Source organism: Colletotrichum godetiae, assembly GCF_030913485.1.
Source record: "Colletotrichum godetiae strain CBS 193.32 chromosome Unknown BDP55scaffold_2, whole genome shotgun sequence".
In the NCBI taxonomy this organism is placed as follows: domain Eukaryota; kingdom Fungi; phylum Ascomycota; class Sordariomycetes; order Glomerellales; family Glomerellaceae; genus Colletotrichum; species Colletotrichum godetiae.
The window spans coordinates 486,915-513,475 of NW_026851250.1; the positions used below are offsets into that span (position 1 = coordinate 486,915).

Consider the following 26,561-nt stretch of genomic DNA (forward strand, 5'->3'; position numbering starts at 1 on the left):
ACTGCGCCAGTTATGGGACTTGTACTTACTGTACTCACCACTAGAATTCACGAATAGTGTAGGAGACTTGAAACACAGGCAAACAATATTCGCATACAAACATTAGGGACCTCGAGTGAATTTTTAATGAAAAGTTCATAACTATCATGCCATTTCGTCATGGAATCATGAGCCAAAAAAGATTGCAACCTTCCCAATGACAAAGGGAACAGGCGCAGTCTGGCCAGGAGATGATCTATCTGATCCTTGGGTAAACACGTATGATACGGCTACCATGCAGAGTTTCCTCACAAGAGAAGAAACATGTTTAGAGAAAAAACCATACCCAGGGCGATGAATGTGCTCGAAGACACAGAACAAAAGAGATGCCCGTTTCCTTTCCTCCTCTCCCAACCGCCAGCCGATACTCTGACAAAATTACTCATATGTACAAGTTGTGATGCACGTGCAATGCAGCCCGGAGCCTCCGTTTCTCATCGAAGCCTTTTTGGTACCGTCATTGCCCTATGGTGCTGTGAACCAGAGACCCATAAGGAATCGCGTGTTTCGAGTCTCTCTAAAGCCCGTTGTTTTTCCTGGTTCCCGTTTTTGTTTTCGTACTCGACGCCAGGGTTGTTGTCGAGACAGTGCCTTTCCAGGCTCGTCTCTCAGAATCCAGATCTAGTCTATACACGAAAGTCTCGTGGCGGCCGCAGCCATGGCAGAGGAGAAGGCTCAACAGTTGATGAGCCATGCCACTGAGCCGCCAGACTTTCCAACTTTCTTTTTCGAAACAAATATCTCTGGCGATGCTTTGCAAGCGAGTGCCTGCGTTAGGCATGCCGAGAGGATTGACGCCAAAACTCGTCCGCGGAGTCGAACAGTTTGAAATCGTGATATACCGCTGAGCGTACGACCAAAGAGGAAGACCAACATAGTCTTCACAGCAGATCTTGCTGAACTCGCCACAAGGCTGAACCGTAGCATCGTGATTTCGTAAGGTGTACGCCGCCGCAATAAAGTAAAATTCCGATAGCCATCAAAGACTGCGAGACACGAGCTCGCCTTCCAACGCCATCTTCCTGGATTCCAATTCGAATTCGCTGTATCCACTGCAAGAAAGATGCAGCCAGAGTCGATCAATCCAGACAATGCGTTCAAGGACTCCACGCACTCTGTATATCCAGAGTCGTGAGTAAAATTCCATGCCGATAAAGGCGGCATGTGTACGTGACGGACGTGTCTAGACGTCCATCATTTCGGTGTCTTCGTCTACCAATGTGGCAAGTGCGGTGGACTCGCTAGGTCCCCAGACGCCTTCGAAGACAGTCGCAGCTGATCTGCGACGTTCCGCGACCCACGACATCGCCGTGGTGGTCAGTAATTGTTGAATGGTGGGTCGCTCGCCAGGCTCGGGCCTGACCATCCAGCGAACGATCTGATCCAGAGAGCTGGGGTGGAAAGGGTCGCTCATGAAGTCCGGAGGGGATCTGAGCTCGGTGCGCTTCCGTGTAATGAAAGGGCTGCTCTCGTCGTCCATGACGACATTCACCCGAGTAGGGGCGATTCCCGAGTGCAGGCTGATATCCGGAGCACTGGTCTGGCCGAGAAGCGGGTCATCCAGTGATTGCATGGTAGGAACACCAGCGGCGTCTCGGTATGAACTTGTCGTAGTGGTGGCGCTGAAGGTCAAGCTAGGAACTTCAGACAAGTCACCGGAGCGAAGAGCAACCCAAGTAGGGCCGTTATCGGGAAGGACGACATTGGCAGCCATCTCAATCAGAATCAGACCGAGTGAGAAGATGTCTGCAGGCTTGTTGAAATCACCGCGAAGGATTTCCGGGCCAATGTACTCTCTGTCTCCCTCAGCGTCGACGCCCTTGGCAGCAGGCCACTCAGTAGCCAGACCAAAGTCACCAATCTTAAGGATACCCTCAAATGTGATGAGAATGTTCGCCGGCTTCAAGTCGAGATGAATGAAACCAGCTTCGTGAATGCTTTGAAGACCCTGTCTCGAAGTTAGTCATCAGTCGTCACAGAAACAGAAACAGAAACAGAAACAGGGCAACTATTACTTACCAAGCCAATGTCATGGATGACCTTCCAAATACGGAAGTCATCCAGTCGGCCTTTGCGACCAACGTTGCTCAAGAACTTGTCCAAGGTACCCTCGTCACAGTATTCGGTCTGAATGTAAAGGTATTGGTTGTATTCCCAGCTGTCGACATAGTGGACAACGTGGTCTGCGTGCGTCAGAGCTTGGAGCGCGTGCACTTCTCTGAGCTTGGCCAGACGATCCTTGGGTCCGGTGAATTGGCGGCGTGCCTTCTTTACCGCGTAGATGCGATCGGGCTCGGGACTCTCGCGGGGGTTCTTCGTCGGTGTTCCACTAAATACAGAGAGGAACGAGGCGCGGGAGTATCCGTTCTTGACCACGCGGTAGACAGAAGAGAACTCTCCCTTGCCAGTCATCTCAACCTTGTCGAAGCGGGAATAGAGTGAGTCTTCGACGTCGCCACCACCACGACTGGCATTGACGGGAGTCATGAGATGTGTCGAAGTGCTTTGGAAGGACTCCCGGCCAGATGGGGTGACCGGGGTAGTCGTGCTCCGCGTTGACTCGGCCGGGTTCGAGATTGACAGGCAGCTGGCATCGGGAAGAACAACATGAGACGAGGGAGTTCTTGGGGAGCGTTGTTCCACAGGGCTAGCTATATGGTGAGGAGTAATCTTAGCCAACATGTCCTTTTGATGATCACAATCCGCTGGGCTGGTACAGAGTCGGGTCCGCAATGGCGAAGGAGCACTAAACCCCCTTCCAGACCTCGACCGACCAAACGACGGCAAAGAAAGACGCTGCGTAGGAGACAGCCCATCGGCAAGAGAGCTAATTGAACCGAGCGGGGAACTCGGGAGGGGGCAACTGGCACTCTTGTCGTCAGACCGCTCCTGAGCGGTATACATACCAGTAGATTCTCTAGAGATCATCGGCCGCACAGCTGACATTGGAGGTGGAAGTGACCTCTTAGCGCTGGGGCTTTCGATGCTCTGCTCGCTCAAGTTGCTCAAGCTGGGAGTGAGACCCTTGCTCGGTGTGAGTCCATGTTTCGTGGGGGTAGGAGGGGCGTCGATTTCAGCCCCAAGGCCGATGTTAAAGTTCGTGTCGAGGGAGAATTTCTTATCATCATCCAGACTCAGGACACTGCCTCTGCGTGCATGGCGCGATCCGAGCCGTTGGAAGATGCCGAGACCCTTTCCGGGATTGCCACCAAACGTGCTGCGTGACGGAGCACCAGGGGCAACGAACGGAGTCGAAGGCATACCGCCAAAAGAGTAACGGTTGTTCTTCTTGATGGCGCTTCCAGGCGGAGGTGGGAAGGTGGCAAAGCCGTTAGTAGGCTTCTTGCAGGGCGTATCAGGCATCGTGAGCTTGTTGTCTTCCTCCGGGTTGCGGTTGACCTTCGAAACGAGGCCGGTAGACATGAAAGCTCCCGCCCATGGCTTAGCTGCCTTGAAAGGTGTGACAGTCTCATTTTCCTCCTGCATGAAGAGTGGCCGAGAAGAACCGTAGGGCATCGACTTGGCGAAGTTGAGCGGAGCTCGTGGCTTCTCAAAGACGTAGGGAGGAGGCATGCTGTTGTTCTGCTCCTCGAGGCTGTTACCAGACGTCGAGGTCACCAGCGTCTTTGACAGCGGATGAGGCTGATGCGAAGACCGCTCAACGGGATGGGCAGAGGGATTGGGCAGAGGCCCGTTTGAGTTGAAGGGGCTATCCCGAGGGAGCTGAGGGGGGAGAAACTGATCCATCGATAGGCGGGGCCTGTTCTTGACGTTGGGAGTAGAGAAATCTCCGCTCATCTGAGCCAAGTGGCTCGCGCCAGACTTGCGTCCCCACGAGCTTCGATCATGCTGTCTCTGCTGCAGCGTTGAACGTCGCAGAGAGCCGGTTCTTCTGGGAATTTGAGGAGGCGGGGTAGGCGATGGGAGGGGCTCTCTCGGAGCAGGAACACTTGGCGAGCCAAAGAGCTCGTACTCTCGCTCACGATTCGCCTCGTCATGGATGTCAAAGTTGGACTTGCTCGGCGTGCTGCTGGTATTGTCGAAAATGGTGAAATCAGATGTGTTTTGACCAAAGCTTGAAATACCGTGTAAACTCCTTCGCTTCGCGACGGGGCTACCTAGCGATGCCTGATCGAGATTCATGATCGCGTCGCTGCGCTTGAGAGCGCCGGACCCCGGTGCTCCTTGCGAATCGCCCTGGCCTTCCAGATGCTTGAAAATATTCGACTGCTGAGCGTGGCCGGATACGTCGAGATGAAGGCTATGGCGTGATGATTTTTGGAGCGACGATCGGGAATGCGGACTCTGTTGTGCAGAAGACTGGTTATTTTCCTGGCCCGAGGCCTCCGAGCTTGAAGATGAGGAAGGAGTGGAATTTACCCCCGATTCTGTTGTAGCGTTGAGCGCGCGTTTGAGGGGGGATTTAGGCGACGTCCTTAACCGAGTCGCTGGCCTCGAGGGGCTGCCGGTTGCCTTTGAGGATTTCGCCGAACGAAGAGAAAGTCGAACGCTGGGGCGAAAGGGTGTGGCAAGAGTTGGTGGAGAGCTAAAGGGCGTTGTCGAGGTCATAGAGGGAGGAAGCCCCGCTGGTGTATGGCTCTGGAAATCCCCAAAGTTGATGTTGTTGTGGCTGCTACTGGGAGGCGTAGGGGTAGGAGTGTATCGTCGGCAGGGCGATTGTTCTTGCACAGGTGTATGGGAACCGCTGTGTGAGCTCTCTGAGCTGGGGGAGTTCGTACGCGCCAGGCTGAACTTTGAAGGTGATCGGGAAAGGGACCTTCGCAGGCTCCTGACTGATGATGCGAGCACATCTACATGATGGACGTGCGTGGGGCTGGGAACAGTGAGTGTCCCGCCACTGCTGTTGGAGAACGACATGGTGAAGGTGTTCTTGGGTGTCGTAATGATTGGTTGTCTTTCTTCTGGTGTTGTTGTTCGCTGTCGAAATACAAAGAGCTGATTCACTTGTAGGAAGTGATGTGATTGTGTAGGCGGTAGGTGTGCTCAGCAAGCAATGAATCAATCCTTGTTCCAAACAATCTGTCGCTGGTATTCGTCGTTGTATACTGTTCCGCTGATGAACCTATGGTGTAGGTAGGTGGTAGAGCAAAGCGCGGTCGATGGTGATATGCCGTAGGTGCTGGAGGTGAAGGCTAGGTAGAGCGCGTGTTGTTCTGGCGTTCCGTCGACGATCGGAGGGATGCTGACTACGAGTACGAGAGGCGAGGGCAGCAGTCCCAAGGCGCGCAGGGTAGGGAGTACGAGGTCGTTGTCGTCGTTGTTTTCGTGGGGTTTATCCCAAGATGGTGATAGGACTGGACGAGTGTTTAAGGGTCCAAGGTGTGTTTGAGCCAGTACTGGTTACACGTGGACGAGGCGAAGTGGCCTGGTCAGCCGGAAAGGGCGCCCTCGTTCTTGGTGTGATGATGGGTGTGGACGCGATGTTGCAGAAAAGAAGGCTGAAAGAAAAGGAGGAAGAAGAGGGTCCAGGCAGGAGGACAAGACGAGGCGAGGCCAGAGTAGGTAGGCACGTAGGCAGACAGAGAAGGAAGGGACGGGACGGGAGCGCAAGTGCACCTACTGCATGGCGCTAAAGTCTGAGGGGGGTAGTTTTGGTCAAAGTCGAGCAGGAACGTTCAGATATGCGTCTTGCTTCGCATCTTCATTCCGCTTCAGTTGGCGATTCGTGATCGGCGGACGACTTTCTCAAGTCATCGCATGAAGGAAGGGTAGGTAGACGGCTTCTTGTTGCGTCCCCGTCGTCTGATGAGAGACAGAGAATCGCGCGTGCGAGTGGCGAAAAGGACCCTGGGGGAAGGTAGGGTGACTTTGTCGGGAAGAGGACCAAAAACTTGGAAACGCGGCAAGGAGATAGACGTAACAGACAAAACGGGAAGGGGATGGAAGGAGTTGTGAGGGTAGGAGAGAGGTAGGCGCAAATAGGATTCGGGGAAGAGGAGGATGCGCGGTGAGTGTGTGCGTCGGGTTGTGTGCGTCAAGAGCGAGCGGGTGGGTGAAGTGGGTGGTAGTTGGGTTGCGGGTTTGCGGGTGTAAGTGCGAAAGGTGTAGCGCAGCGCAGCGCAGCGCGAGTCGAGTGGGTTTGTGACTTGCTGCGTGTGGGACACTGGGCGCGGGCGGGCGAAAGATGGGCAGGAAGAGTCAAGACTAAGAGACCACGACCGGGCAGGTAATGAATGAATGGATGGTCGATGCAGGCAAGCCGTAGGTACCTACGTAGAAGACAGGCAGAGGGATGGCACGCACAAGCCGGGGGATCGTAGTCAGGATGGAGACTTTTTCTTGCTGGTGAAGGCGAGAACTTTGACTGGACGCTCTGGGAAAGACTGGAACGGGAACGGGGGGGGGGGGGGGGGGAGGAACTGAGAAAGGGCGTGCAGATGTGGACACTGGGAAAGTCGCTGCTTCTTTTCGCGATGGCGCGCGTGGCGTGTGTGTGTTGTTTACAATATTTCCCAAACCAGCTAGACATACACGTGACTACGCGCCTCAAAGTGGATCCGGTCTGTTAGAGCAAGACCGCAGCTGAAGCCGTTCAAGAGGCCACAAGGTCGCAGATGCAGGTCCCGGATTGGGGGAAAAGAGAAAAACAAAATTTAATCACCCAGGTCTAGACATGCAGCGTCTCAACTGAAGAATCTCGAGGCTGCAAACTTGTCTTGCTTCTTCGTGATGAAACCCAACTTTGGGATCGAGTCTTGCTCTCAGGTCTTGTCCTTCGCTATCATGCTGACTGCCCACTAGTCACAAGCCAACAAACACACAGATCCACGACCTCTTTCTAACCCTGACATCACTAAACCCAACTTACCCAACGGTCTGGCATCCAAAGACGCCGGGGGACCCCCCCAAGATTGAAGCCGGGGGGGGGGTGCCCTTTTGGAGGTCTGCAAGCACCATCTATTGGTTGAATACTTCCATCTACCTGCAGGGTCCCGCCTACGCGTCTGAAGTCTCCTGCAGCCCGAACCTCCTCACCAGACTTTACTACGTAGAGAGGAAAATATGGGCAAGACAACGAGGGAGATCAACACGCTCTGGAGACGTATTGGACAATCGAGTCTGGCCGACTGGGAGAATGCACAATGTGCGGGACTGATCCATCTCGTCTCCTGTCCACTGTCCTGTGCGTCCCCCGACGTACAGCAAGCATCCGCACCACATGGTCCAACCAAGACCAGACGAGGCTTGCGCTCCTCTTACACGGAAATCTTCCAGTACACTCATCTCTTCCCCCAGGACGGGCCTCACGCCTATTCGCCTCGTCCAAGATCCAGCTTGCCAGGCCCAACATGCAGTCACACACGCTGCAGTAGTCGCTGCAGTGCCAAAGAGGGCCCCCTCCCCTCGGTCTCATAGCCACGACTCAACTGCCACTTGTTCACTCTGGACTCCATCGAGACGCAGCAGAAGCCAGGAACGCTTCTTTTCTTTCCTTCTCTTTCCTTCCAACTCGTCATTCTCGGGCTGTACAATATTATTTGCGTCTCGGACACGAGTGATCACATTGGCGAGCCGCCTGTCGGGCAGCGGGAAAAGGTGGGCTCATCATCAAAATAGAAAAGACGGCTGATCCATGGCCGATGGAGCCAGGCCACTAAACAAACGCGACAAGCCACAGCCGGGAACCAAAACAAAACAAAAACACCAAAACAAATACTTCGTCAACACAACCCAGTGGTACCTCGCCTCAGGTACCTACCTCACACACACACTTACACTACTGGTCGTCATCACCGTCATGACCACCACACACTGGCACACAGGGCGACAGCGGACAGCCATCAACCTTGCCTCACCAATTATTCCCTTCCCAGCTGTCCGGTCCATTCATCATGCAGCATGCCTATAGTTCAATATTCCCAACATATCGACCAGGCTCTCCACAGTATCGCTCGCAGGTTCCGATCTCAAAGGGGAAAGCAGCAGGGTCAGCGATTGATTGCACCTGATATTACGATTTCATGCCTGTGACCGCGTCATCTCGCTTCACTGAAAGTCTGGAGAGAACGAGAGAGAGAGCACCGCAAGCTGCCCAAAGCACTCCTTGACAACGACTAGACTCGTAGAGATGCCAGATGACATCTCAGAGAATCGAGGGCACGGTCGAGCTCGCCGGGCTAGCGAATCTGGGACAACCTGGAGCCTCCTCCCCGGCCCCTCGTCTGCCTCGAATCTCTTTTTTCCTTGCTGCCCACCAGCCAACGTTGAAGCTCCTGGAACGTTTGGGAAAGGTCAAACACCTTGGTGTGCGGCAGCGGCTTTACAAGGTTTCCTCTAAGAAGAAACTGGTGTTTCTCTCTATTCTTCGTTCCTCTGCCCCTTCTCAGTGATTCAAAACTGGAGCTCTTCAACGGGCCGCTTTTCAAAAATAAAACGGGCGTACCGCGAAGAGAGTCAAGACCACGCACGCCTTTCTCCTTCGGCCCACCATGCGGGCAAGTCAGAAGAACTAGGGCGGGGGAGGGGGAGGAGCTGAGCTTGGATCCCCGTTCGAGCCTCGAAAAGCTCAGGCACTCTTTGACCTTCAGATGCAGTTCTAGTCTCTGTCTTTCAGCAGACTTCCGCATGTCCTTGGGACGGCGGCGGCAACTCTGGAACAGATACGGGAAGGGAGGACCCCTTTCCCCCAAAAGACGGCAACGACTCGCCGCTGCAACACAAAGGAGACGGGAATGCAAGTCAAAAAGAGTTCGAGGTAAGGGGCAGGTGTCAGCCAAGGTAACACCAATATTCCTCAGGAGCCGGAACACACCAAGAACGAAAGAAAAGATGGGATGACTTTTGAAATTGGGTGTAAGTGAGTGGACCAGCGCAGCTGAACGGTGAACCCCATCGGCATCCTTCTGTGTGTCAAATCTCCAATATGATGCAGCATCGCAGATTGCGCAGCCGCGGCCCGCCATGATAAAAGCAATGTCCTCGGTTCTCGACGATGAACCGCAGACTTCCGAATAGCCCGTTTGACGGTGCTGTGTCCGTAAGTTGTAAATGTTTGGCGGCCGCCAAGCACTATGGGTAAAAGATGGCCAGCCCACCCTTTCCTTACTGCTACACTACAAAGTAGATCAAGCGGCTCCTCTTTTTGACAGTCTGCAATCTGCGTGGACACTTTTCGCGGAGCCATCTATCCGTACGGATAGCCAAGGTATCCGTACGATATAGATGGATACCTTGCCTTCTATCTAATCAGGCAAGCGATATCCGTACCCGTCGTTGCTGTCTCTGCCAATCTCCTAAGAGGTCACCCTACACAACCGATCACCCCCTACAACCGATCACCCTTTTTGGCCACTTTTTAAGACTACGCATTCTAGACTTCATAATAGCGAATTAGTCTTTTAATAGCATAACGCTACTAAAGCTGAAATTCCGAATATATACTAGTAAAGGTAGCTTTTAATATACTAGATACTGCCGTTAGTTCTATAATCTACTACGTAATATGGGCTACGACCTCCTTTTTTATCTTTATAATAGCCTTAATTTATACAAATCGTTCATTTAGATCCTGCCTAACTTTTGCCTTTAGTACTAGCTTATATAATCTAATTTAAGCTTCTAGTACCTTTATTATTATTTAGGTATTAGTTAGGGTAAAGTTCTAGGTATTTAATTATTTATTAACCTTATTAAATATAAGTTACCGTACTATAGGGTTATAATTATCTTTATTTTTATGGCTAGTTTAGAGCTACCGGTATCTTTTAAGATCTCCCGACTTTTTAAGTATAATAATATAGTGTTTTTAGGGTATCTTAAGGACCTTTAAAAGTAAAGGCTCTTATAGGGGGGCCCGTAGAATATTTATAGTTATAAGAATAACGAATAATAGGTTCTTTAATAGCTAGCTTATATTTACGGGCTATAACCTTACTATCTTCTATCTAGAATATATATTTCGATTTATTAAAGCTTTTTTCCGTACTTAAAAGTAATAGCGGAGAAAGTTCCGCTTCCTTATAGGTACTAAGTTAAGTTAAAAACCGTATTTATAAATAAGTTTACGGTAAATAATCTTAAGTAGCGAGAAGATAGATATATTTAAGGGCTATATAATATAACTAGAATATGCTAGTAAATAATATAAATAAATACCTTAAAAATAATATTGCTATATAAAATCGTTAAAAATATAACTTCTATAGCCGTTAATAATTAAAAACTACTTAGAATATAATCTTTTAGCCTTTTTTATCGTATTAGATATAAAGACCTTTATAAATTATTTTAACCTAATTATATTCGAAATCTACTTATTAATTAACGATATAAAGCTCTAAGAGGTATAATTCGTTAAATCCTTAAGAAATTACTAATATTAGACCGTCTTGCCCTTAAAAATAACTAATAATAAAAGATAACGGCTATTAATAAAAATATATTCGAATATTAAAATCTATATCCGATCCCCTAAGTTCTAGATATAGATCGTTTACTTTTTAAACTTACTTAATATTAAATAATCCTTATTAGTCCCTTCTGTTAAACCTATTTTGTTTATATTTTAATAGAGGGATATTAGGATCTTTTAAATTTCTAGGATTATTAGGATATTTTAAAAAGCTTATAAAGTCTTAACGGTAACCGACTTAATACGCTTAGAGTTTATTAACTATATCCTAAACATCTTTAAAAAGGAATTCCTATATAGGAACCCCTTAAACTACTTCTTACCTAATAAGTAGTTATTGTTACTTTCTAGAAAATATGCATCGTAAAGTCTCATACTTAAGCATAGGTCGGGGCAAATCCTAATTCTCCTTAGATAATTGCCTATTGTACTAGGGAGGTCTTATAATACTTACTTAACTTTTAGAAATCTTCCTTTAATTTACGCTTCGTAATTACGCCTTTAATACGGCCTAAGAGCGTTATATAGGGGATTCCCTAATTTATGGAGGACTTCTAGATCGATTTACCGTAGTAGACGTTGTTAAATGCGTTTTTGACGTATTTTTCCGTATAATTAACTATTTAGAACCTATTAGTAATTTTAGTATAATATTTGCGATTTTTTTGGTTGATTTTAATGTACTTAGTGAAAGTAGTGGTGGTATTAAAGGAAGGAAAAAGTGGCTAAAAAGGGTGATCGGTTGTGTGGGGTGACCTCTTACCCCGTCCATCTCCAGATTAATCGGATCTCCCGTCCTAGTTTTGTTTGGAGTATCCGATTTGTTGACTTTCCCATTGTTTATTGATTTGCTGTCAACAACAATAAACTACCACAAAAAATCTCCTATCGATACTGGAATTCCTCCCCCCTCCAAAGACCCTCTTAGGCCCCTCCCTTTCCCCCTCGCCCCCTCGGATCCTTCTGCAGCAGCAACTGGCACAGCACAGACTCCCGAAGCAGAACCAACACGAATTGAAGCCCTGGACCTGGACGGGAAGAGGGGGGCCAAACTGCCTTCCCATCTGCTCCATTAGGGTCACCATGTTAGACATGAGGCTTCCAATTCTCAAATAATCATACCCAGATGGTCAAGACAACACATGGAAAAAGAAACAGCTTTCCGATATTCAAGATGTATCCGGACTACCAAGCACCTAACCGCCGCAAACTACGTCCAATCAAATTGCTTGGCGGGAAAACTCGGACAAAGAGGAAAAATTCGGTACCCAAACTGCCGGGTAGCCTAGCAGAAGCCAACGCAGCACAAGGAAAACGAAGCCAACCTCGAACCCATCGTTCGCCCCCCGTCTAGGTATGCGCGCCCGGACAGCTGTGGGCCGCCGAACGGCGCCGCCACCGGACGACAGAACGTCGCCGTATCACCCGTCTCATCCGCCTTGCTTCTCCAACCCATGCATCCTCGTCACTTGTATCTATATATCACAATGTCTCCTATTCGGGTTGTCTTGAACAGGCCTCGTCTCAGGTAGGCCTTTGTGCCAGGACAAGATTGTTGCAACACTTGCTCTCCAACGCGGCAAACACGGTAAGTATGGTTAGGTCGTGGTGACAGGTAGGCAAAGAAATCCAACATTGTGAATGAAGAGGATGACGAGGTGGAAAGCATCGACTCTTCCAGCCCTGCCTCCCATCCGGTGTCCCCGGGTACTTCTCCCTAATTGACCGCCCTCTCATCAATAACCATGCCGAGCCTCGAACCTCGTGACCCCTTCCTCTCTCAAGGCTGGTCATATTGACTCAAACCCCCTTCAAGCCCAAGCCCAATCCCACCCATACCAGGCCAGGCCATTCTCACTCCGACCCAGAGACCCCGAAAAGCTAAAGAGACCCAATCTCGCAATCCAAAACATCAAGGGGTTCTCTCAGGGTCTCTCAGGGTCTTTGCAGGGTTCTCTCGCAAGTTTTGCAAGTTTTTGCAAGGCATCGACGATCCGAACTTGACTTCACCACTGGCATCCAGCCCATCATCATCGCCCCACATCTAAGAGATGCCCAAAATTCAACGTGTGTAAGTCCATTGGGAGGGAGGCACACGGGTACGGAAGACGGGCACGACGGCGGGGGCACAGGGAAGAAAGTGGCACTAGTGTCCAAAAACACAACGTCACAGCAGGCTGCGGCTTCTCGGTAAGGCAGCAAGACCTGTCGATCACATCAACAGATCAACATCAACAACCGCACCCGCAACCATATCCCCATCTCACAGAGCCATGCACGCTAAAGATGGTCTCCCGCCGGGCGGCCGGGAAACTCACTGGATCTACCGAGCAAGACTACCTCGGCAAAAGAAACGTCATTATCACACTTTTCTTCTTTGAGACTTCTTCTTCATGCACAAGTTTGTGAGAGTGTGAAGCTTGGAGAACAAGTGGGCATTAACCGCCTCATAGCTTGGTCCATGTTTACCAAAGTGGTTCCCTTTGTTTGGGCTCACACTATCGACTAAGTAGGTATTTCCTCTTGAACGTCGTCGGGCAGCCTAAAACCAAGTGGGCGAAAAGCCAACCTTGCCCCCGCCGTCAAACCCAAAGAAACCCAAGACCCAACGCCTCGGGACCGAACCAACCCCAAACCATGCAGCTTGCATCGCACATCTGTCTCCCATCCTCGAGCCTTGCCTTTTGCCAAAGGTCCGTATCCATGGGTGAGAGATAACTCAGAAGCTCACTTCCCATTCCTTGTCTGGCGAGAAAAAGACGGGAGGGGTCAACTTGGGGGCCCCCGTTGATCCCGCCTGGGTATCAATTATACAGAACAAAAACAAATCCCCCAAAAGCCCATTCATACGTCATAAGCTTCTACCGGCCGTGGTCCTTTTGTGATCGATCTTCCCCTCCTTTCCATCGATCTCGATCATCCGTCTCGGCAGAGAGCAAGCTTACGACAGGTTCTTTCGAATCCATTCTGCCCAGGAGCAGAGATCCTCCATCACCTCAAGCAACCTGCCCAAGTCTTGCGGGGTAAACTGCTTGCCCTTGCCCTTGCCCATCTCTGCCGCGTCACTACCGTCGACCGGCACAATGTTCTGTGACACAACGTGTACCACTCCATTCTGCTGAATTTGCAGATCCACGTTGGCCGTTGCGCCGCGGAAGGGGAAGACGATATGCAAACCAGCAGAGGGATGGACAGTCAGCACCACGTCTAGAGTAAGCTCCTGCTCATTCTCGTCATAGCTCTTGGACATAAATCTCTCGTATTCAGCCTGCGTCGTTGTGGTATCACTCATCGTGATGTTCTCATGAACCTCGGGCAGAGCCTCGCCCGAGATATCAGAACCGAAGCTTCTTTCTAACAACGTCGAGATCAGTGCATACTGACGAAGGATGGGTAGCATTGCTACCAGCTGCCGTGGGTGAGAGAATGAGAGTTCAGTGACTGTCTGCCCATACACTGGTTTGTAGATAAGTAGCGTATTCTTGTGTTTCCGGGATGAGACTGTGCTATCATTGCTCGGAATCGGAACTCTTCTCTCGCAAGAAATGACTCTAAGCTCGCTTGCGTCATGGTGACTTCCTTCAGGTATCGGGAAAGATATGCTGTCAAACGTGTAGGTCGGCAGAGGCATAGGCTGAGCCTGGGCTCCGGTCAGGGTGTGCAATGTGTTCCATACTGACTGCGGCACGATGACTGAGGGAGTGAGCGTCGCGACAAACTTGACGTTCGGGTATTTGTGCGTCGTGCCATCCGCCTGCACCACGTCGATGCCCGAATCCTTATTGTCGTCCGTCTGTGGCAGCGTCGTAGGCTCCGGTTCCAGCCAGTCAAGAGCCGGACCAGAAGCTGCAACGAGCAGATCCTCGGGTCCAGGCTCGGTCTTCTCGACCTTTTGGGAAATCCAATTCTCAGAAAGCCGGGCGGGAGGGAACAAGTCGCCATCCAATGCCTTGCAGCCTATGAGAATCGACCAGGCCTTCTCCATGTTCTCGCAGTAGCGTGTCGTCTCAGGTGCTTTGGGGATGACATGGCGTCTCTCCGTCCAGTACTCGATGCTTAGTCCCACCATACCCCTCGAATGCATCCTCGGACAACCGCTCTTGGTGCACATAGCAGTCGTCTCGAGAAAACGTTCGGGCTTGCCGCTCATGGCAGGATCCTCCCGCAGCTTCGACATTTCCCACTTATGGAGTCTTTCAAGACTCTCAAAGACCCCAGCTAGAGCCTCTTGGCAGTCAAATCCCGGAATGACGCTCAGCTTGTCGAGAGTTGCCAGACGTTCAAGGTTGGCAGAAAACGCTTTCAAAGTCTTGGTTAACGGGCTCTGATCGGGGCGAAGTTGTAGATCCTTGAGTAGGATATTGCCAGCTAGATCCTTATGCCTCGTGACAACTGGTCCTGATTCCGGGAATCCTAGCGAAACGTTCTCCACGATGTTGTTGTTCAGCTCGATATCGATCGTCAAAGCCTGACCGGCGATGACGAGCATTTTTGTTTTTCTGCCGTCGGGCGACCGATGCTCATCCCACATACTGGTAAGACCAGTTCGGAGCGTAAGTCGTTCGAGGCCTGCTTCGCTGACTCGACCAGTTGCCTTCTACAAGGATTCCGTTAGTTCCCATTCCCATCACAAGGCAAAAACAGCCCTGACTTACGCTCAGTATCTCAATGACAGCATCAAACCTCTTGAGTTTGTCGTCCTCGCTGCCCAATGCTCCCAAACCACCGAAGCCCGCGATCCCGGCGTGGTCTAGTCCCATGTCCAGTCCACCACTGATCCCGAGCGCGCCCATAGCAGCGGCTGCAGACGGGCTGTCGAAGTTCAGAGCGCCATTAGCTGGGTGGCCCATCAAAGTGGTCGAGGTCGCCGGCGATTTCTTAAACTGCTGAGGCGACGACTTAGGTCCTCTTGGCGAGAAAGCTGCATGCGCTTGCGATGCCGAAAATGGCGTCGACACCGGCGGAGTGGCTGCTGTGAGCTGCGAAGGGGTTCTACCTTGTTGAGAAGCCGCATGCTTCATCTGCGTCGGAGTTGCCATGTTGTAATTCGGTCGGCCAGTCGGTTTCGATCGTGATCGGAGGTTGGAGTTGTAAAAGGATAGCGTCGCACCGTAAAACTATGTCAGCAACTTTGTGGCCATCAATTGAAGAATATCCAATGCCAATATTTCGTCTCCAAGTTCCGTATGTGTTCGAAGGCAAAAGCAGTGCCGCAAGTAAAGGTGGGAGTTGAAGATAGAACTGTCGCTCCAAGCCCGAGTTGAGCCGCAGAATAATACTTGAGCTGGCCTGCCTTAGCTCGAGGGAGGTAAGGTAAGGTACCTACCTACTTAAGCACCGACGCAGGTGGTAATGGTGCCTCAGCGCTAGTAGAGGGGCATGCGGTCCGGATTTTAGCCGACGGGCTGAGGTACTGGCTTCCTTCCCGTCTTACATCAGTCACGGCTCACCAACGTCTGTCTACCTGAGGCAAATTTCCAGTGTTTCCATCAAGATGCATTTGGTTTGATATCTGTTGTATTCCTCTACCAATACGCGCATTAATCTCTCACTCGTTTCACGTAAGCCTGGAACGGGATTCGAGTCTTCTCGCAGCCGAGCGAGTGTCACTCCTTTCCATCGCACATCATCCCGCTCCCAGTTCCCTAAGCCAACCCAAACTGGAACTTGGAAGCTTGAGAATCCAGGACATAACGAATGGTCGATGTTGAGGCAAGTCTCTGTCCGTAAGACCTTTATATCTTTCAACCGTCGGTCAGATTCATTCTGATACTTGGCTTTGTCTTTAGCACTCCGCTCATCCGACTAGCATGAAGGAGAAGTTCCCTTCGACACCACAAAAAGCTCACAATTTCCGATGTGTGGGGTTCTGAAGCAACAACAGCTTTTTTTATTTACATTCGTCAAGTCATTACCTAAAGAGACAGTTTCCAATACACGTCTCACACTTTTGTGAAAGGAACAAATCGTCATAAGGTCATCATCCTAATCCCCCATGTCTGGCACATTTCAGTACCAGATGATCCTCCACTGTATTCGAAACCAAAGCAAAGGAAAAGATGTTGGTGATGTTGATGGCCCGTCCTCCGATGTGGTGTTCGCATGCCGCATTACCCGAGTGTCATAACGGGACAGCAGTCCGTAGTTTCCAACCCCACCGTGCTCTTTCGTGTATGTTGTCCCGAAGATGGGGAAAAAAGAAGAATGGTCGAGTCTTTAGGATTACGTCCTCCCCCATGCAAGGCGTCATTCATCAGCATCTACAGCCGTGATGGGCGTTTAAAAAACAGGGAATGAGAAATCGTCAACTCGTCAGCGTCGTCTCCAATGGGTCCTCGATGCCGAAAAGTCGTCTCGCGAATAAAAAGACAAATAAGAAAATTGGTGTGCAATGAATGTCAAGAAGCCTCTCGCTGAAGACTTCAGGATCATAATCAGTTTATCATCATGCCTCAAACAAGATGTAGCCACAACGCCCACCAATGAAGTGACTGAGGTTTTGGGTTGACACGGTGTGACCGAATGTCGCCGCCACTACCTTCCTTGCTGCTGTTGAGCCATAACAGGAGGAGCGCGAGCCATGGTGTCATACGTGGGGACAGCCGAGTTCATGAGCGTCTTTCTGCGCTTCATGTCCATGCCGCCACCGCTCAGCGGACGCTGCAGGTCATCATCATCATCACGACCGCGCTTGATGCCACTCGAGGCACCGTTCATCTGCGAGGGGTAGCCGTTGGGCATGGAGTTCATGTCGGACTGGGGCTGGTAAACGCTGTTGCCACCCGCAGCTGCAGAGTTGCGGTCGTTGCTCATTACATTATAGAGGTTGCTGGAAGATTGCTGAGCGACACGCGGAGGCGTGCTGTAGCCAGCCTGCTGGGAATAGTAGGGCTGAGGTGCAGCGGCAGTGCGGGGAGTAGCACGACCGGATGCGGGAGGGTGGCTGGGCGAGCCTGTCATCTCAGGAGACAGGTGCTGGTGTTCAGTGGGAAGCGATCCAACGGCAGGAGCGGAGTAGTTGTACGATCCACGGTTGGCGTCATAGGCACCGCTATCGTGGGTGTATTCGGCATCATGATCGTGGTCAGCCTCTTCCTCACCGGCAGGCTGAGGGGCATTGGAATCGGGATGCATGATGCCGTTCGAGGGCTTCTGATCTTGAGAGGCGCTCGTCGCAGCGGGCCGTGTTGAGGGAGGACCCATATCGTTCTTAGCATATGGGTCGTTCTGGTTGTATACAGAGCGATCCTGCGAGCCTTGGCTGGTTTGGTAAGGGGACTGCTGAGAAGACTGGTTGTACATGGCCCTTGAGCTGTCGTATTGCTGTGTGCCGGTCTGATAAGGCTGCATGTTCTGGATGGTAGAGCCGGGCGGTGTCGAGGCAGGAGTTGCGGGCATGGAGCGGGCATTGCTGAGACCGGCGTCAATAGACATGGGGTTCTGGGGCTGCGCGCTGCCCATTCCTTGAGACTGAGCCCACTGGAATCCGTTGTCTGAGGCGCCCATGCTGCCACCCATCACGCTAGAAGCGCTAGTCGGGGGAGTAGGAAACGTGTGGGCGCGGTCAAGAGTGGGGCGGCCCATGTTTGCATGGGACGGCAGAGGTTGCTGAGGTCCGGGCATGCCCATAGAATGGTGATGGTGCTGCTGAATAGACGGCAGCCCAGGGGCGCCGTTCTGGGGAGCACCGCGCATCTGGCTCTGTTCTGCCTTGCGGCGTTCAGCTGCAGCCATGACTTGGTTGGTGCGGGTTTGGTTCGTGGGGTGGTAGAGCAAGGCGCCAATGTTGTGGACGAAGAGGGGATAGAGCAGTTCGGTGATCTTCTCCTTGTTTGCGAAGTCTAAAGCCCTCTCAAAAGGGATCCTGCAATTTTGCCTCGTTAGACCATAGGGGGGTTTGTCTTGGGACACATGAAACTCACCAGACACCCTTCAGGTGCATAGGGCCAATCTTGACGACATGTCTCACTTTCTCGCTCTTAAGAATGCCGTCGCGGCGACCACGGGTCATTCCCGCGACATTCAACAGCTTGGTGCCATTGATCATGTGATTGTCTAGTGTACACGTTAGCATGCTTCAGCAATCATTAAATATGCCAATGGCACTTACCCTCACGGCGCGCGACACAAATGCCCCGTGCCTCTACCTGGAAACACAAGCTGCCTTCGTCCTCCCACAAAGTGGCTGTTACTCTGGGTTTCATGCCAGGCGGAGCGACTTGGCCAGTGGTGTCAAAACCCTGGAAACCTCCAGGGTTGACACCCGGGAGAGGCAGAACGTTCTGTCCACCCATTCCGTTGTTCACGGGAGCGCTTTGGGGCGAAGTTAAGCCATTGGCATAACCGTACGGCTGGCCGTACTGAGTCTGCTGCTGATATTGAGGCAGATGGCTTGGCTGCAACGGCGGTGGCTGGGTGTGGTAAGACATTGCGCCGGAGGTCACGGTCTGGGGCGGTGGCGCTTGGCCGGCAGACATATGTTGCGAATAGTACATGTCTGCGGCAGGTTGATTCATGGCGGGGTAATGCTCGTAACCACCAATTGACTGACTGGAAGATCCAGGAATCGCCGCGTTGATGGGTAGAGTGGGAGAAGGTGTCTTGGGTCCGTGGGAGGATGCGGCCGACGTGAAGGACGACTGCGAACCTGCGTGAGAGCTGGAAGCGGAGCCGATAGAGCTGACCCGGGGTGACGAGGTACCCGATGAGTACGCCTGATGCAAGTTGGGCAATGGAAGAGACGGCACTCTCTCACTGTTCATGTACGACGGCCTCTGAGCCGCGTGAGCGTTGTAATACGACACGTCGGTCGGTCCCCGGGTTTGCACTGAAGAAATCGACGGTAAATCCAGCTTCACGGTTGTTGCCCCGAAGGTTCTACCACCAAACACCAGAGGTCAGTGAAGTCCGGGTCGCCTTGCGAACCTCGGAACTATGGCGGCAGCAGGATTTCAGACGTGCGGAAAGAGAGAAAATCTCTTTCGAGTAGTCTTGTCGTGGTGCCGGTTCGGATGTTCGAGAAGCTTGGAGCTAGATCAATTGGCAGGGCTCAGCGGCGCAAAGACTGCAGTGGCTTCAGGCGGTGACGGTGCTACAGGGTGGGAACGGAACAATCCGTACAACACAATGATTCTTTGGAAAAAGAAACAGATCAGGACGGTCGTGGTCGTCGTAGGCAGTCGTAAAAAAATAATCAGGAGATTCTATGTTCGTAGCATCCAAGGTTGATGGAGACGACGGCGCGTTGAGAGCTGCGTTGACTTGTCGAATTGGCAGTAGTAAGCCTAAGGGTGCAGGCTGACTGATGGAGAAGCCGTTTGTCGAGGTGGCAGAAGCGTAGACTTGTGTTGAGTCTCTCGGAATGCAATGCGGGTTGCACGAAAGGAGCCGAGGACGGTGACGATGCGAAGCGAGGGAATGCCCTTCTCTTCTGAAATCGGGGCTGAGTAACAAGCGGTGGAGGGCCGTTTGTATGGAGGTCTCTATTCAGGCAGGTACCAGACACAGCACACAAACACTCGTGGAGAGCAGGTGGATCGTCTTGGTCTTCCTTGATCTTTGCGTCTCTTTTTTTTTCTCTCTTCGTCGAGCTTGCCCAACTCTTCTAATGCAGGTACATTAGCTAGGAGTTTGGCGTATATAGGATGGGGGCGGGTTTGCAGGAGGTGCAGCAGAGGAATGAGAGGGCAGATGGAGGTTAGGCGGGTTGAGGTGAGGAGGTGGAAGAAGAAGGTTGAAGAGGCATTGGAAGTGTAGAAGAAGTTCTGACTTACCGTCCTCGCCTCTTTGGCTATCCTGAGTGGAATATTGGAGGTGGTTGGTGGAGTCGTGAGAGGTAGAAAGAAAAGAAAGAAGACGGGCGTGGGAAGGTTTTGTTTTTGGTGGTGAGAAAAGAAGAGGAGGCAGGTCGAAGTCCATACATCCACAATCCACACCACACACGCCCTCGCCCATGTCCACGCCCACCCCGGCCGGCGCAAGTGCAAGGTGCAGGTGCGGGTTGAGGGTAAAGGTACCTTGCTGGGGTACTGGGGTATCCGCACTTTGGTCGACGCTGGTGTGGTACGGCGGTAGCGGTACGGACATGGCAGAGCTCAAGAGCATGGGGCAGGGTCCATGGCCCATGGGACACCGAGAGGTCGAAGCAGAGCGCAGACTCCAGGTTCGGAGACTCAGAGCGAGACGTGCAGAGGCGTACGGAGTAGAGGCAGAAGCTAGGTGGGCAATGTTTCGTAGATACGGAGTACTGTGTAGAAGAGCAGTAGGGTTCTCTCTCTCTCTCACTCTCACTCTCACTCTGCGTCGCCCGCTCGCTCGCTCACTTTCTTCTTGTCCAAGGAATCTATCTGTCTGGCCCGTACGGATACCGTACTTTGCGTACGGAGCCAGGTAGCGCGGCTCGGTGCTGGACAACAAAGTATAGCGGCGAGGACTGAGGTATCTCGCGGGCAAAAAATACGGACTCTGGTAGCGGCGTTCGACAAGGTAGGTGGGCTTGGATCGAGAAATGGCACAGGCCAAGGGCCTGCCCCCCCTCCCCGGAGGAGCTCAGAGAGTGGTGGGTTTGGCCGTTCAGTGCTGCTGCTAAGTGGACAGTCCGGCCGACCGGGGGTCGAAGATGAGGGGGTGCTTGGGGGAGGGTGAGGGACGAGCATGCTGGAGGGCGAGGATAAGGCCGAAAGTACCGTGGTACGGAGACCAGGAGGGTATCTACCAAGTGGGAAGGGGGGGAAAGGATTGAATGGGATGCCAGATGGGAGGAGAAGAGGAGAAGGAGGGGAGGAAGGTGAAGAGCGGAGAAGGGTAGGGGGGGGGGGTGCGAGAAGGAAAAGAGAAGAAAACCCGAGTTAGAACGACGACTGGCGGAAAAGATACGTACCCACTCTTTTCTTCCCACCCGGTCAGGTAAGGTACCTAGGTAGAGTATCGGCGGACAGATGAGCGAAAGTTGAGGTGCGAAGTATTCCGGTACTTCGGTTGTCGACGACGAAACCATACCACACACAAACTGGACACTCACACACACACACTGGCCCGCGGCACACAGAGAGACGCATACAGCCAACGCAGACGCGCTCCAGGAGTCCAGAGTCCAAAGGAGCGAGCAGAGCAGAATCATGGACCGAACTGACCTACCTAGCTCTTCTTCACCTATGTGCATTTGCATTGAATAACATGAAGTCGGGAGAAGCTCAGCCTCGCTCGACTCGTATCTGGAACCCAGGTAAGGTACGGACGTACTGGACTGTACTGTACTGTTTGTGTTTCTTGTCTTGGTGCCCAACCATCGTCAGCTCCTTCAACTTCTTCCTCCCTTTGCCTTTATTTTTCTTTTACTTCAATGTCTATTTCGCAACGTCTGTCTGGATGGCATGGGACGTGCACTTTGGGATGCAATGTAGTCGGTACCAACGACTCCTTCGGGGTCTCGTGTGTGGTCCACGGGTCCTTTTCTCTGCTTACACGGCCTGTAATTGGCACACTATCTTTTTGCTGTTTATTCTTTCTTTTTCCCGTCGACAAGTCCCAGGTGTGGACTCTGTTTCTCGTATGTGGACGCCGGGACGGAAGTGACAATGCTCCCCCAGTCTGTCGACTTATCCTCAGCTTCTGGATGGAGAGAACGAGAAGAAGCCTCTGGGAAAAGTGGAGATATTGACTCGTACAGAGTACCTTGTGTTCACAAGTGCCAAATGACTCCGCTCTCTCACTCTCACACACACACTCTCTCTCTCTCTCTTTTTCTCTTCCAACGAGCCGAACGGATACAGCATACGGTATGGATACGCCTACTACGTTTTGCCCTGTCTTGAGTCCCTCTCTGTCCCTCTCTGTCCCTCTCTGTCCCTCTCTGTCCATGTGGGAACCTCAATAGCACATCCATCACCTCACCTCACATTGCCTTTCCGTACCTTACCTTAGCTGGCAGCGGGCCTTTTTACTCTGCTTCTGCGTCCGCACCTCGAAACCTGTTCCTCCTTCCTCCAAGCACCGGCTCCAAAGCTCCAGGCTCCATCTCCTACTCTCCCTGCCAGTTGGATCCGTGGCTGCGTCGGTAAGCGACTCGACCGTCGGCACTCGCCTCTCTTTTTCGTCTCTTCTTCGGTCTTGACCATTGGGTCGGGCTGGGGCGTAGAGAATACCTAGGTACTCTCAGCCAGCTACCCGAGCCCTGGAAGGGTGGTACGGCCAGGCTAAGCTAACCGTCGCCGTTCGGTGGGTGTAGGGTGGTCAAAATGGAAGGGAAGGGCACCGTCAAAAATCGAGAGGGGGGGCGTGCCACGGGAGCAATGGACGTCGAGGACCTCGTTGAACGTGGGCTTCGTTGTCGTTTCCCGGGGCCTAGTGTCGTCGCTCGAGGGGCGTGGTTAGAGTAGGTCGTAGGGTAACACCAGGAAGAGAGGGGTCTGTTGTCCTTGACCAGGGTGGCCCATGGCCTGAGTTCAAGCCCCAGTCTGTCGCGGTCGGTCTGTCGGCCTTTCAGAAGGAATACTCAACACACCGGGCCTAGACACTCTGAAGCGGACGGACGACATGGAGGAGCAGGCGTATGGGCGGTGATGCATGTCCATCTAGGTAGACAACCTCCAGACTACGCAGGTAAACGCAGTTGAACGCAATCAACCAGGCCACTGTAGATGATGCCAGGACCTTGCATTGGCATGGCAGCCCGCCAGGCCTAGGGCCTACCCCAAGTCCAAGGGCTCCCACGAGACGAGGTACCAATATCTGTGCGAACATCTTACCTCACGCGACCGCAACTGCGACTGAGCAAGATGCGGGCGTGAACTTTGGCTGCTCTGTGCCAAACAACCTCGACCGACCCTCCTGTTCCCGCGCTACGGATCGATGAGACCAGAGCAATTCATCCCCCGGCGAACTGAGAGCAAGGAGCACTGGATGGACGGAGTGTAACTTGCACAAGCATCAACACCAGACACTCTGTACGGAGTATCTCGCTTGATGGCAGTATCACTATCCCGATGGGATGTCGAATGAGCCTGGCTCTGTGCAGGGACCTGGGAGATGAGAGACGAGACTCGAGAGCGATGGGGAAAAGTGGAGTGGATCCGATTTTGGAGCCCTTCAATCTGTGCTTGCCAGGCTCGTACATATTAATGCTCTTGTAAGTTGTAAGTTCGAGGCGACGACAGTCAGAGACTGATGTTGATTCTCTTGTATCTAGTTTGTCACTGTTGCGCTCATGCTCGTATTGCTTCGTCTTTTCTTTCTCATCCTTTCATGATTTGAAGAGTGGCGTCTCGAATTCTCTGCTCAAACGCACAGAGCATGGCAAGTCAAGAAACTGTCAGCTTTGGTTTGAAATATAAGCAAAGGTCTTTTCAGTCTCCATGAGATCAATCCGAAGACCCATAAGCATTGGGCTCTTTCCGCTGGCCGACTTGTCTCATTGACGTGTAGTTGACTTCTCTCAGTGGCGATGCTGGCTGTTTTCGGATCGTTCTTGAACCCCGGCACAGCCCCGGGCATGTGGACGGAGGTCGTCGGTTCCAAGTCTCTAGCTGCGCAGTGACCACTCTCAATCTTGCCAGTCCCTCAGCGCACCGCCGCCAGAGCTCCACAGTTCATCAGTGTCATTCTTGTCGAGACATCGGGAGCAGAGTGTGGAGAGCTAAATTTCAAGTCTCAAATCAAGGATTTGGGGTTATCCATTTGCTCAACAGCGAACCAGACCGGCTACAACTCACATCACTCGGACGGGATGGTCAAACCAAGACGAGATAGGCTGCAGCAAAGTCCGGCAATTTAGTAAGGCGACCCAAGCGGTTCAGCAGATGGAGATGGTGGCCGCAGCGGCAACAGCGGTTGACACCATTGCAATAAGGCGGTCTCAACGCTGGTTGACACAGTGTCCCACCGGCCGTGCTCCTCATTCCGTCCATTTTACTTGCCTACCCTTGGGCCTCGGACTTGGCGTTGCCTCTTGTGCTCTCCTTGACCCATTGGCCGTGTCATTGTTGTGACCTTTGTTGTTCGACCGAACCTCGAAAGCCGTCGGACAGACAGTGGACTGTGCGTTTGGATGCTGGATGTTTCCGCCGCAGCTGCCAATGAAGCACGGCATCTCCAGGGCCCGTTTTGTCCCGGACCTGAGTTCCGTCGCAAGGTCCTGCCGTTCCAACAAAAATGTCATGTCATCCGGTCGGCGCATGTAGGGTTCGGGTGTACATTGCTTCGAGGGGAAAGTTTAACGTACCCGACACCAAGGTACGGTCCATGTGCCATTGGCGGCGGCCAAGGCCTTCATCTCAGGGCGGCGCAGTGTCTCCAAATTGAGGTGAGCCTGGTGAGGTGGTGTAGCAAGCGGCTATTGCTCAAAGGCCTGTATCAAAGGTCAACAAGACAAGAGCCTCAATGGCAGATGATTGACAACAATGGCCTCATTATTGGTAGAAGCACCGTTACAAGTCTAGGACCCGAGGCAAGGGATAAAAAAAGACGAGGGCGAGCGAAGGAAGAACAAGAAGAAGCAAGCCAATGGCGCATCGTCGTCTTCTCGACGCTTCTGATGGACTCCAAGCACAACGCCGTCGGTTTAGCGCAGCGCGCAGCGAACCAGGAGACAGAGAAAGGGGGCGTTCGCTGTCGATTGCCGAGCCTACACTACTAGTAGAAACGACTCTGGGCCGGCTTGGGGGTATCTGACCATGCCGCTGTTGGTCCTCCCGTGCCCCCTCGTCCGTTTAGATCAAGGGTTAAGGGTTGGCTTGCCGCTTGATGCATCTCTGATCTTAGTGCGCTGGGCTGGCTGGGGGGTTCCCGACAATGATGCTCGAGAGCACAGACATTGCTGCACTGTGCGGCAGAGGGCCATGCGCATGTCAAAAGGCAGATCTTGTAACGCTATCTTGGCTGACCCTGCTGTTGTCGCCTCTCTCCATGTTCGGAGTACGGAGTACATGTCCATACGGAGCAGACGTAGGTACTCCGTGCGGATGCTGACTCTCCATAGGTCTGTCATTGTTGTCGCCGACTTGCCGACCAGGGGAGGGAGAGAATCAGGCTGGCTGGCTGGTTGGTCTGATGAGGTCTGGGTCGGCGGATTCTGTTGTGTCTTGTCTTGCCTTGCCTTGCGTTTCCTCATCTTGCAGGAAACCCGCTTTGCTCATCTGTCTCTCGTGTGCGACGTGCGTTGTGTTGCTTGCTCAATCGCTTGCTTGCTTTCTGTCGTCTCTCGAGAGTTAGACCCCGCCTCCTATGCCTACTCGACACAATATCTCGAGTGAGTGAACCTGTCCTGTGCCTTCTCCGCGCCGGACCCGCTGCGAACCCTATGTGCCTTGCCTTGCCCTGCTTTCCCTTTGCGGAGCGAGAGTGGATAATGACCAGGGTATAGAAAACCAACATGGGCAGGAGTCCCCATCATAATCATGGCAGGGTGGTGGCTGGCAGGAGGGCGCTGCAACTTCCAAATTGGTCCTTTGGAGCAACAAGTGGAGGGAACCAGGGCAGGAAGAACCATGAACGGTTTGTGGGAAGGAAAGCCGAGTTCATAGTACCTTACGTTTCCTCCTACCAGTGGCACCTTATCTACCTCAAGAAGGCAGGCACAGGTATCCATTTCGTGGTTGCGGATCGGATGTCTTTTGCTGATGGACAACTCTCATCTTCCTGACTTTCCAATTTGTCAAGTTGCGCAATATGCGACGGCGGCTACTTCCTGTTATTTATTCGACATATCGCTATCCTATCATGATGAGACTGCAGCATGCATCAGGATTGTAGTAGCTTATGTAAGGTACGGATACCACTACGTTAGATAAGCAGGCGGCAGGTATTCCGCAGTGCGCTATCTGTCTATACCGAGGAGAAACTTGCCTTCCTCAATATTGCCCAAGGTAGGAATAAACGGATACATTGTAGTTTGTAACCGTACTTTACACGCGCAAGGCAAGTACGAATAATGGTATCAAGCACAAAATGGCCTATTCAGGTTCCTTCCGTTCCGTTCCCTTTCCCTCTTGACCACTGACAGGTTCCTGAGGAAGGAAGCGGGACCTAGGCAACCTGGAAACCTCTTAGTCTTTGGCAAGCACTCAAATTCACCTCCTTCGTCCCTGGCCCCCGATGTGATGAGATTTCTTTGCCTCAGGTTTCCAACGCGGCCGGTCTTGCCTACAATTTCGCG

General features: G+C 52.2%; 5 protein-coding genes across 5 annotated transcripts; 1 reads left to right on the plus strand and 4 right to left on the minus strand.

The window, feature by feature from the left end:
- Positions 1-981: 981 nt before the first annotated feature.
- BDP55DRAFT_127297 (uncharacterized protein) lies at positions 982-5,129 on the minus strand. Its single transcript, XM_060565483.1, has 2 exons — positions 2,059-5,129; positions 982-1,987 (listed from the first exon to the last, which is right to left on the minus strand). The coding sequence occupies exons 1-2, from the start codon at positions 4,915-4,917 to the stop codon at positions 1,223-1,225; spliced, it is 3,624 nt and encodes a 1,207-aa protein (XP_060436089.1). The 5' UTR covers positions 4,918-5,129; the 3' UTR covers positions 982-1,222.
- Positions 5,130-6,717: 1,588 nt separating this feature from the next.
- On the minus strand, positions 6,718-9,539 carry BDP55DRAFT_642544 (uncharacterized protein). The gene has a single exon (XM_060573461.1). It carries the CDS (start codon positions 8,961-8,963, stop codon positions 8,178-8,180), a length of 786 nt encoding a protein of 261 aa, XP_060436090.1. The 5' UTR covers positions 8,964-9,539; the 3' UTR covers positions 6,718-8,177.
- Positions 9,540-13,352: 3,813 nt separating this feature from the next.
- Positions 13,353-15,450, minus strand: BDP55DRAFT_539708 (mediator of RNA polymerase II transcription subunit 1-domain-containing protein; the record flags this gene model as incomplete). Its single annotated transcript, XM_060568052.1, has 2 exons — positions 13,353-15,008; positions 15,067-15,450. 2 exons carry the CDS (start codon positions 15,448-15,450, stop codon positions 13,353-13,355), a joined length of 2,040 nt encoding a protein of 679 aa, XP_060436091.1.
- A 1,495-nt stretch (positions 15,451-16,945) lies between these two features.
- Positions 16,946-19,173, minus strand: BDP55DRAFT_689445 (KilA-N domain-containing protein; the record flags this gene model as incomplete). Its single annotated transcript, XM_060576740.1, has 3 exons — positions 16,946-18,275; positions 18,334-18,466; positions 18,522-19,173. 3 exons carry the CDS (start codon positions 19,171-19,173, stop codon positions 16,946-16,948), a joined length of 2,115 nt encoding a protein of 704 aa, XP_060436092.1.
- Positions 19,174-21,559: 2,386 nt separating this feature from the next.
- Positions 21,560-21,994, plus strand: BDP55DRAFT_642553 (uncharacterized protein). The gene has a single exon (XM_060573462.1). It carries the CDS (start codon positions 21,587-21,589, stop codon positions 21,983-21,985), a length of 399 nt encoding a protein of 132 aa, XP_060436093.1. The 5' UTR covers positions 21,560-21,586; the 3' UTR covers positions 21,986-21,994.
- Positions 21,995-26,561: the final 4,567 nt, after the last annotated feature.

What these genes read in the sequence shown, in the direction of transcription:
- BDP55DRAFT_127297 (XM_060565483.1), bottom strand. Translation starts at nt 4,917, where the DNA reads ATGTCGTTCTCCAACAGCAGTGGCGGGACACTCACTGTTCCCAGCCCC. An exon ending in TCATCCATGACATTGGCTTG is followed by an intron (nt 1,988 to 2,058) that starts GTAAGTAATAGT and finishes ACTTCGAGACAG; the next exon opens with GGTCTTCAAAGCATTCACGA.
- BDP55DRAFT_642544 (XM_060573461.1), bottom strand. Translation starts at nt 8,963, where the DNA reads ATGGCGGGCCGCGGCTGCGCAATCTGCGATGCTGCATCATATTGGAGA.
- BDP55DRAFT_642553 (XM_060573462.1), top strand. Translation starts at nt 21,587, where the DNA reads ATGAAGTCGGGAGAAGCTCAGCCTCGCTCGACTCGTATCTGGAACCCA.